Source organism: Perna viridis, chromosome 10 (genome assembly GCF_037379345.1).
Source record: "Perna viridis isolate PV_CMFRI_1.1 ecotype Kerala chromosome 10, ASM3737934v1, whole genome shotgun sequence".
In the NCBI taxonomy this organism is placed as follows: Eukaryota; Metazoa; Mollusca; class Bivalvia; order Mytilida; family Mytilidae; genus Perna; species Perna viridis.
Genome location: NC_142454.1, coordinates 26,656,063 through 26,667,522, shown reverse-complemented (window position 1 = coordinate 26,667,522; position 11,460 = coordinate 26,656,063). Strand labels below are relative to the sequence as shown.

Here is an 11,460-nt window from a genome sequence, read left to right as displayed (position 1 = left end):
CCGTTTCAGGTTTTATTATTATTTGTTTGAAATTACCGAACAAGTCATATCACAATGTCTGGACGTGGAAAGGGAGGAAAAGCTAAATCCAAGGCCAAAAGCAGGTCGTCCCGTGCTGGACTTCAGTTCCCAGTCGGTCGTATCCACAGACTTTTGAGGAAAGGCAACTATGCCGAGAGAGTAGGTGCTGGAGCCCCAGTCTACCTCGCCGCTGTTCTGGAATACTTGGCCGCTGAAGTTTTGGAATTGGCAGGTAACGCCGCCCGTGACAACAAGAAGAGCAGAATCATCCCCCGTCATCTCCAACTGGCTATCAGAAACGACGAGGAACTGAACAAACTCCTCTCCGGTGTTACCATTGCCCAGGGTGGTGTACTGCCAAACATCCAGGCCGTTCTCCTGCCCAAGAAGACCCAGAAGGCTGCCAAATAAACAGTTTAGTTCGCTGAACTATCATATACAACGGCCCTTTTCAGGGCCACCAAATTTTTTCAAAAAGATTCTTATGTTGGTATGTTATGCACAAACAAAGAGAACAAAAATAAGCTAGCTATAACCTTACCCCTCACTAATACTTCTTTTTTTTTTCTTTTTTTTTTTTTAATTTCAAAATCTTTAAAGTGTGTTTACCCCTCACATAAATCATGAAATAAAAAAAAAAATATGAACAGTTTACATTATAATATGTGGAAAGGTCGTGCAGTTTGTTGCTTTGAAAGCGGATAGGGAAACTAGGTGTGTAGGATGTATAAAGAGTACATATTTTGATTTAAAGTTGATTCACAACTATACTGGCATGGTATAATATTGTCCCAACTTACCCGTCCTACTTAGAAAAACACCACAAGTAGTCATTTAATCATTTTACATCCACCAATCTCTCCCTCCTCGCCCACATAAAAGAAATAAAATAAAACAAACAACAAAAATAAAGGGGAAAAAAAGCCAAGGAGGGGTTTGTATATATCACATCTACCAAGTTTTTTTTTTTGGGCTGAATATGGATGTAAAATTGATAAATTTACATGCGGCCAGCAAGCAAATGTATTGTGCATGCAGCTAATAAAAAAATCTTACTTAGACTCCGGTGTTCTTAACCAGCTAGGAGTATAAGAAATAAATGTAATGAATTATAAATATTGCAGATTACATCAAATGAAAATATAAATATTTGAAAAATGTACGACAAAAATATAACTGCTATGGCATGCATTTATTTCCTTTTTTTTCAAATAAAGATACATGTATGAAAAGGACAGAACAAAAACTTTAGTTGGTATTTTTATGGATGTTAGGTGCATTATTTTTTTTCTATTGTCTTTACTGATTTGTCATTAAATATGCTTGTTAAATAAAAAAATTGAGAACTTTTTTTTATCAAAAGAATTGCAAGTTTCTTCCTTCTTTCTTTTTTTCTTTCTTGCAACAAATCATAACCAGTTTTGAATTATATCTAGTATCATTCAACATTGCCAAAACATACACATTTATAATTAAGCAAATATTCTAGAGACTAAAAATGACACAAGCCAAGATTTATTGATTTCGTCTGCAATATTGTCATAATTTTCATATATTTGGCATATCACTCTCCAAGCTCTACCATCAAACAAAAAATGGATTGAAATTTTCTTCACTTTTTAACCAATCAAATGTTGTTATTATTGACCAATCGCAATCAGTTTTATTGATATTAGCGACCAATAAATTTCTCGTTTTCAAATAGTGCGGGCTAACAAAAATAACCTCTTGTCGTTCCAGTAAAATTATCCCTGTGTAAGATTTTGAAATCGCACATCGTTCGAAATGGCTCGTACAAAGCAGACCGCACGTAAATCTACTGGAGGTAAAGCTCCAAGAAAACAACTTGCCACCAAGGCCGCTCGTAAGAGCGCACCTGCCACTGGTGGAGTCAAGAAACCACACAGATACAGGCCTGGAACTGTCGCCCTTAGAGAAATCAGGAGATACCAGAAGAGCACCGAGCTCCTCATCAGAAAACTCCCATTCCAGAGATTAGTCAGAGAAATCGCCCAGGACTTCAAAACTGATCTCAGATTCCAGAGCTCTGCCGTTATGGCACTTCAGGAAGCCAGTGAAGCTTACTTGGTTGGACTTTTCGAAGACACCAACTTGTGTGCTATCCACGCCAAGAGAGTCACCATTATGCCAAAGGACATCCAATTGGCCCGTAGAATCCGTGGAGAACGTGCTTAAGATGTGACTTGTCACAGATAACAAACGGCCCTTTTAAGGGCCACCTAAACTTTTCAAAAAGATTCTTAAATTGCTAGTTACAGAAGTATATGCATGTATTAGACTACTTCGTAGTCTATGATAAATTATTCTAGGCCATTATTCTATATATACCATACTATTTTGTATACGCATGAATTACAACCCCTCTTTTTCCTTGTAATTCCAACCTCATATCCTTTACAATTTATGATATATGTACTACTTTGTCAAATCAAAACGCATACTGGCTGCACCTCTATCAACCTATGTGTGCAAATCAACACACAAATGTATGTACATGTATAGTAGAACCCTTTATAAACTAGTAATCATTTTAAACTAGTAGTTTTTTTTTGTTTTTGTTTTTTTTTTTTGGGGGGGGGGGTATTCCAGAATTATTATTACTATTTCAACAGTAATGTTTCAGAGAATCAGAGAAGAAAGTTTCAATTTGGTAGTCTTTCTGTTTCTACATTATTTGTACATAATTGTTTTATTTTAGCCCAAGTTAACGTAGTTCAGACACAAAAAATTGCCTTTTCGGTAGCTCTCACAAGGACCGTAACTCTTGGCGACGGGCAAGCATTGATTTACGACAAAGTTCTGACTAACGTTGGAAGTGGTTATGATGTCCGCACTGGACATTTCACTGCATCAGTGGCAGGGATATACATCATTTCATTTACAGTCTTAAGTGCCAGCAAGCGAACAGCAAAAATGGAATTAATGAAAGACGGCCAACAGATTGGTGTTGTTTATGCCATGGGTTATTATTCAGTAATGGGGAGTCAAACTGCTGTCGTCAACATTGACAAAGGCGTCAAAATATGGGTACGTCATGTTTGGCATGAAGGTACGACACAAGTTTTTGATACACAGCCTACAATACATTTTCAGGTGTTCTTTTGTATGAGGTATAACTATAAACATCGGTTGTTAAATCTATTTTGTGGTTAAATATTCTTATAGAGCTAAGAGAAAAAGGATTTAAGCATCAGCTAGTGTACATTATATTCATACAGTATTTATAGTGTAAGATTGAATAAAGACAATCTGGTATCTTCTCTATAGATCAATGTTAAAAAAATGTGAAAACAAATGCTGACACACAGTATCTAGCAGGAGGATTCTTGTCCCGTCTTGTTGATGAAGCATTTTGCCTTTTTTGGTTTCTATAGTTCGTTTGTTGTGATTGATTTCATTTTTTTTGGTCTCCGTCCCATGACAGTCGAACTTCTTATTCAACATTAATCATGTTTTTTCTAATCTACTTTTCATGCATACGGGAAATAATCGTCTCGTTCAATCCTATCTTTATCTTTAGAGGTACTGATAAATTTAGGGACTATCAGGGACGTTTTACTTACAATGCTAAATAGGCAACATTGAAATATTTATTTGCTATTTATAGTTTCTAACAGACTCGTGAGAAATCGGACAGGGTAATTCATGTTCTTATAATATTATAACTATGTATTCATTGAAATATTTACTTTGAACAGTTTATCTGCTTTAGCGATATTGAAAAGACAATATCATTATACCCTGTACCTTAAGCACCAAATAAGCAATACTTGTAAGTGTTAACAAGTTTTGCTGTTTATTCTCCGCCATACGAGAGTGGCGAGGTATTATATGGTACGACCCGTCAACTCGACCGTCCTGGTGATAACTTTAGATCGTATGAAATTTTCTCAAACTTTAAACAACCATTGAGTATAATAAAAACAGATAATTTCAATTACATAAAAAGTTACGGCTATTTTAAGTACCAACTTTGTTATAATGAATTAGAGTTATCTTTCTTCGATTATTAAAGATTCTTCCTATTGGTATTGATCTGTCAATACAACGTGGCGGTGTGTTTTTTTATGTCCCATTATTGCCTTATTATTCGATTCGCAAACCATGCATGTAAAAAATGTTCTTTGTCCTTGTAAAAAAACAGAAAAAACATATGAACAAAATTGTCTCTAGACTTTTATAAAATTAAAAGAGTGTTCAAACATTTTATCGGATTTTGTTTTCCTACAACGAGACCATTTTTGCAAAAGGTCAACAATAAATACGATTTTTATTTACATATAAGGCGAGACTTTTTTTTTTTTTAAAGCGACATCATAACACAGAATCAATACCTATGATTGTAGTCTCAAACTTAAACTGATAATTAAGTCATAACAAATAAAAGTACAGAAAGATCGTTCCCAGTCATAGCCGTTATTGGGCATTGTTGTGTCATGTTTTTAATATTAAACAGTTATTAACTATTGCGTAATATACACTTTCTACTATAATCTCAAAGAAGTATGTTTACCCATTTTTTATATCTCAATAAGATCTTTTAAAATATTTTTTTACAAATTCCTCAACCAACAAAATTTTCCCATTAGTTATCAACCTGCTCACTGTCGCTATCGAGTGAGTAGTAAACTTCAATTTTACTGTCGACACTGGTTCTTTTCTACTTCTTGTAGACGAGTTTTAAAAACATAAACATTAAATCTAGTTCTAGCAAATTATGATAATCCTACAAATATCAAATACAGTGACACATTGTTATGCCCAATATATGATATATGAATCTTTTTGCTATGTGGTAAATTATCAAATGTTATAATAGTCTGTCACTTTTTATGCTCCATCTGTTGGGTGATATAGTGATCATAGTGACCTTACGTCCTCAAATTTTTCAATTTTCGTAACAGTTTCCTGTACAACTTCTTTTCGAATCGACTTTGATATTTTGACAAAAGCTTTATATAAATATGTCATATCATGGAGCAATCTAATTAAAATTAGACTTTTCAGTTGTTCATATCAGTTACTGCATATATAATCTAACAACTCTCCATTCTACTGACTGTTCAGATGATCTTTTCCCTTAGAATAATGCTTTCAAAATCATGAAAGATGACATCTGATTGGTTGAACAGAAAGGTGACCCAGGGATGAAAGTTTTCCGCTTTTTGGGGGCGATTTTGGTCATTTTTTTAGATCAGTGTAAATTTGTTGAGAAAATTTTAGGGGGCGGGGGTGAAGTTTGATTTTGACTTTTGCCCAGTTAGATCGTTAGTCCACTCAAAATGTTAAGTTGTGACTGATTACATAAAAATCATTTAGAAAATTATGTCAGTAAAATCGACCGGTTTTCTGGATGATTCTCGGCACATTTTATTTGAACGTTCCTATACGGTTTCTATAAACATTGTAAACTGGTTCCGTAGCGGATACCCTTATCGGACAATTGGAACTACTCGGCCATTTCCTCTACACTAAAAAATAACCTCGGATGCAGAAAGGAGAACTTCTTCTTGAAACATTTACCGGAATTGTAGTCAAAATCAAAGTAGATCAACTCACCATGTGACGCTAAAAATTTTAGTTGGTTAGCACTAGAAATAAAGAACAACAACTCTTTCAAGAATTTTGGCGCGAAGAGAGGAGCTAAAAAAAGTAATGGCTCAAAATTTAACTATTTTAACTATAATTTTAGAATCGGTTCGGTCATATTCCGGATAGATCTATTCGCCTAGTGCGTCCGAGGTTTTTATTTTGTGTAACTAGAAAGGCTGAGGTGTTCAGATTGCCTTATCGGATTCTGGTAACGACTGAATCGTGAACCAGTCCGGATTGGTTTAAAAACGGAAGTTGTTATCTCGGTGGTGATAGGATTATTCGTGAAAAGGAACCAGTTGACATTGTTCTCCGTGGGTCAACGACCTTTTTGAAAGAAAAATTACAACAAGGAATATTTAAAATGAAAATATGAAAATTGGAATGGTTAAAATTTTAATATAAAATCAATATTTGAGTAAAGTGATAAAACATTACATTTCGTAATATTGGAGAAAGCAAAACACAAATATTTTTTTTTAAACTGGCCCCTAAGTAGTGCAGTCGAAGTGCTTTCACCTTAAACTCGAAGCTCTGGAAAGATATATGAAAACAGTATTGTTCAGCGTCCGTCCATCTATGAAGAAAAAAAATAACATTTAATGATAAACATCTAACTTACCACAATAAATGACAAAATAACTGTAATACAAATTAGAAGGACCATTCTGAATTCTATATATTCGAATATGATTTGTTTCAGTTCTAAGTGTGCAATGCAATCAACTAATACTTAAATTCTTATAGCTGTCTAAAAGTTGAATATTTCACCATGTATAGCGTATCTTCGGGCGTCTACCTCATCTAAAATAATTCATGCACGTCACATAGCTTGTGGAAGTAGAACGTTTAGACTATGAGAAAAAACCCTATGCTGTTTTAAATAGCTCTAAGTACTTCTTGTGTTGTATAAATTAATATTCCACCAGCTATGACGTCAAATCCTTAGATTTAGATTCTAAATGGTCTGTAAAGTTTGAATAAAACGAACTGTTTAATTGAAAATCACAGCGACATCATCAACCTAGTTTTAAATGTCAGAGATAATCACTATTAAACTAATTTTGCACTTTATGGTTTTGTCTTGGCACGCTTATCTCTTCGTTTGGTGGTCTATTTATTACCTAGTGCTTCTTTCTGTGTTAAAGGTTAGGAAAGCGGAAGAATAGCTGTAGGGCACAACCTTTTGAGCTAACATGGGCTGCTAAGATCAAAGTTGAAATAAAAGGCGGGAAAATGGTGAAAAATCCAGGACAAACTTAATCGCAGTGAAAAATAAAGGCTGGAATAGAATCTAGAACAAATATGTTAAGAAATTTAAAAATAATTATGATAAACAAAATCTAAAATAACTATGATAAAAATATAAGAAGAAAGACAAAAAACAATAATTTTAGTAAAGACTGTAAACACTATCTTAAAAATTTCAACAGCTTCGCTGGAACACGCACGCGCCTAGAGCTGCTCGTCTGGTTTCAGTTTTTCTTTTTTCTTTTTATACTTTGTTCTGTTTCTCTGTTTGTTCTTCGTATTAGTCATTCAGCCCTTGTTTTCTTTTGAATCTCACCAGGTAACCTGTGTTTTCCGATGGTTCCTAAAATGAAAAAAAAGTAAAATGAGATTGACGAAAAAGGAAGGCCGATTGAAATATTTTATTTTACTAGGAACTCTTTTTATGTCTATTTTTGAATCTCTACGTTTCGTGTTTCGTGGTGTTATATGTCAAAGAGCTATTTCGAAAACAAGATATGAGGCACAGCTATACAAACAAGGTGTTTCGATCCAGACATGTCTAATAAAGGGATTTTATTAGCTATCATTATCTACTCTTTCCCCCAAAAATGTTTAATATTAAAAAAAATGAATATTATTTCTTCTATTTTTAAATGTTCCCTTAAATTTTAGAACCCTCTCTTAATTTTACAGATGCGAAACAACTATCATGTAACTTTATAATTAAGCTTTACAGTGTCGTTGATCCGTAAACGATACTTTATATTTTCAATTTCGGCTCCTATTTCTTTGTTAACTCGTCAAGCAGAGAAACTGTAATTGATTCAGATTATTAACCAGTTCATGTACCTCAGAATGCTCTCGATAATATAACATCTACTCTAGTAAACAAATACTTTTCGTATTGAATTACTAGTTTAACCGAGGACAATTACGTTGAAATTTAATTTTTCTAAAAAGAATTTGGTTCTGTCATATGACACATCATCTAACAGTAAGATAATATGTTAGGGTAAGATGGAGGTTAATGATATAGAAATTCATACAGTTGTTTTTCTATTTTCAGTAGGTATTATCCATTACGGTTACCCGTCTTAATTCATTTGAACTGAAAGTAGGTTATCTAAGATCTTTCTTGTTTTTGTCCTTGTGCCAGTTTATGTGTTCTCGAATGTGTTTTTGCCAGTGGATTTCCTATCTTTAATTTCCCATTGTTATTGCCGTTTCGGTATTATCGCCTTCCTATATAATTTTAGCATTATTCATACATGTATATCATGCTTTCCACCTTACAAAAAATAATATCGAGGAAATATGAAATGTCAGTCTCTGTAAATAGAACAGTTTCTCTGAAACATAACGACGTTCGTACTCGCTGGAAAGTATAAGGTTGTACTCTATTTAAATTGTAGACACATAAGCTTTCAAGTTGTATGATTTTCTCTTATTGAACTATCAAAACGTTTCACTTTTAAATCTGTTCGCTAAAATATGAATATTACAAGTGTCAATGGAAGCATTTTTATAGTATTCAAACGCATTTTGAATAAATGCAAAAGAAGTATTATCTTTAAAAAGGATAGCCGACACAGTAAGATTGTTCTTTTCTTAATTACAATTTTCCACATTTCATACAGGAAATAACACATAGCACACAATGTCAATTTTCGATACAATTTTTCGAACGCCATTAAGTTATCAGTAGTTGGCCAATCGGGAGACAGAATTGCGATCAGGTGATATGCGTTTCCATGGAAGAGCGTCTTTAAGGTCAAAGGGTTAAAAACGAAACTATACCGACTGCGTCTGAAAAAAAAAAAAAAAGAAAAAAAATAATCGGTCAGATTTAGTCATAAACAGTATCGTAAAGTTGCAAAAGACCCTTTTGTGTTAACTTGAATTGTCGATGATGATGCTCAATATATAGACTTCCGGCGGGGAAATTATTTTGTTCCATCCAGCCTATACCTCGTGGAAGTATATACCATGCATGCTCATCGGCCGCACGAGAGGGTCTATAGCTTGGTTTAGGAACCACAGTACAGTTACATTTAGGCGCATTGTTTCGTACACAAAGTTGACCCGGTCTTATTTTGTAAAAGTTTAAGTTGAAATTTGACGCGGACATATTGATAAGATATTGTTCAGCATTTATACATAAACAGATATAATATATGTGACGGTAAACAAATGTAATTTAGATAAAGGAATGTATCGGGAGTGTTCCAGTCCCCTGCCGTATTAAGTTCTCTCCTCATTATTAGCTGGGCTAATTTTGTACGAACTTAATGAACTAAAATTGCGAAAAAATGAGTCGAAAAGGGTATTTTTATTTTTATCTGTTTTCCAACTCCTCCATGCATGATTCATTGTGTGCTAGTTTCTAAGTGCCTGATATTTTATAAAACATAATATTTGGCTGTTAGTTTTGGAAAGGCAACCCTGATTTGTACTAAATCTCGGTTATATTTTTTCAGCATGTTACCATGGCTACTGACTGATTTTTATGACAATATTGTCTAACGTACTTATACATCACTTGAACCTCAACACACCAAGGATTAGAAAAGTACATGAATGTACTTTTGTGAAAAACGATTGAAATTTCTGTTTTGCCTACCTAAAAACTGCTTTTTTTCAACAAAATGAGACCAATTATTTCGATTTTCTGTTAAAAAAGAATGCACAACAACATAAATGAAATACAACAATTCACAAAAAAGCAGCACCCCTCCCCTCAAAATGGGAAGGAAGCGCTTGGCATTGTTTCTACAGCTATTGATATAATTAAACAAACATTCATAAATCAAGCCATGAGAAACTCAAAGAATAAAACAAAACTTAACGTGTGACAAAGTTATTTTAGTTTCCTCTATTGGAAACTCAATAAACTACATAGGGTATTTTCAAGTCGAATCTATGGTTCTTTTCACAAAAAGTCGTAGGTGTAAAATTAGTCGTAAGTTATGACGTCATAGTAAATTGAAGTATTGTGACGTAATAACTTACGACTAATTTCACTCTTACGATTTTTTGTGAAAAGGGCCACTGTACTATATCTAAATACAATATACTTCAATAGTGTTATCGTTTAGGGTGCATATCTTTAAAAAAAGAAATTAATTTCTTCTTAACCTACCATTACCCTCATTACTTTGTTCAACTGTCAAGTTGGACGATTTGACAAATTGTTTGCTTAAAAATAGAAATTAATGTGAATAGAAATGTTCTAGATCCAATAAATAATATTTACCATCAATTTAGTGTCAGACACACGCCTTTTATATTTACCTAAACTTAAAGTTCTCATTGAATTGAGATTGAAAATGTCTTTAAAGGTGTATGTATCAAATGACAGCTTATTTATCAGTTAGGTTACTGGGGCATACATGATTTTTTTTGCTAATCTGCCACTAGTGTAAATGCCAATCTTTGTTTGTAACCTCTTTTCGATTCCTTCTTTGAAATGGTCCACAACAGGTAAGTAAAACTTACCGATATGGCCTTTAAATACCATTATCCTAATAGCCTGGCTTAACATATACAGCTTCATTTCTCCTTAATTAAATGAAACTTCTCTGAGGGTAGTTAAACTAATAAAAACATCTTTTCCTTGTTGAACCTAGTGTTCTCCTTTGCTTGCACCACTTCTTCTTATGCATATTTCATAAGTCGCTGTTGCTTGTCACATTTTTGGTCCGTTATATTTGTAACAAGCAATCTATATTACTTTCCATTTTTGTTCAATGGTATATTTGCTTCCTCTAATTGATCCCTAGTTTCGATTAAGAATTTTATTACTTGAAATATTAAAAAAGAGGAAATCGAAAATTTAATGTGCATATGACCAAATCATTCAGATTTGTGTATGTAATACATAATTTATCCTGAAATATCTAAGACGTAAATATTTTTACTGCTTATAAAGGGAAAAAGTGCTGAAAAAGGTGATAGTAGTTGTTCCGTACAAATCAAATAATGTAAGGAAATCACAGAAACGAAGGACTTTTTAAAGTTACCTTTTACTCCTATTTTGTCTTAAATCTAAACAGACTTTATATAACTACGTGTCTAGTAAATACATGGATGACTTATTTGGTACATAATGTAGAATTAGTAGTGAAAATGATAAACCTTCTCTAAATGCTCAAGCTACATTACTTAGTGTTTTGAATGGTGTCAACTCTTTTCTGAGAAAGTTGGCAAAGGTTTTATGCCGAAGTTTTATTGAGGATTTTTGAAATCTGATATAGGAGTTCACAGCTACCATTTTTTTCAACCTTTTTTTAATCAAATATTTTGAGATTCTTTGGTATTTAATTCAACAGAGTTTGATTTGAGAGAGAGAGAGAGAATTTTATATTGCTAGTAGCAACAAATCCTTATTTGACTGTAATATCTCATTGACAATCACACCACATCTCCTATTCTCATGTTTTTATCATTGACATTATCACGAAGCTGGTTTAATTAAAGTCCATCTATTGGTTTATAATTTTGGGTTAAAGAGTAGTCTTAGGATATTCAAATGTATTTTTTAAACCTACAACATACAGTTCAATAAATGTGAATCAAAATTACAAAGTCATATTT

At 33.3% G+C, this 11,460-nt stretch overlaps 2 protein-coding genes across 2 annotated transcripts; both read left to right on the top strand.

The window, feature by feature from the left end:
• The first annotated feature begins 54 nt into the window (after positions 1-54).
• Positions 55-432, top strand: LOC148605170 (histone H2A). The gene has a single exon (XM_088547550.1). It carries the CDS (start codon positions 55-57, stop codon positions 430-432), a length of 378 nt encoding a protein of 125 aa, XP_088403676.1.
• A 1,374-nt stretch (positions 433-1,806) lies between these two features.
• On the top strand, positions 1,807-3,667 carry LOC148605169 (complement C1q tumor necrosis factor-related protein 6-like). Its single transcript, XM_088547549.1, has 3 exons — positions 1,807-1,885; positions 2,741-3,069; positions 3,650-3,667. The coding sequence occupies exons 1-3, from the start codon at positions 1,807-1,809 to the stop codon at positions 3,665-3,667; spliced, it is 426 nt and encodes a 141-aa protein (XP_088403675.1).
• Positions 3,668-11,460: the final 7,793 nt, after the last annotated feature.

Bases quoted from the DNA above. Each gene is read 5' to 3' on its own strand.
- LOC148605170 (XM_088547550.1), top strand. From the start codon at position 55: ATGTCTGGACGTGGAAAGGGAGGAAAAGCTAAATCCAAGGCCAAAAGC.
- LOC148605169 (XM_088547549.1), top strand. From the start codon at position 1,807: ATGGCTCGTACAAAGCAGACCGCACGTAAATCTACTGGAGGTAAAGCT. The intron at 1,886-2,740 runs GTAAGAGCGCAC...GTTTTATTTTAG, and splicing joins ACTTGCCACCAAGGCCGCTC to CCCAAGTTAACGTAGTTCAG.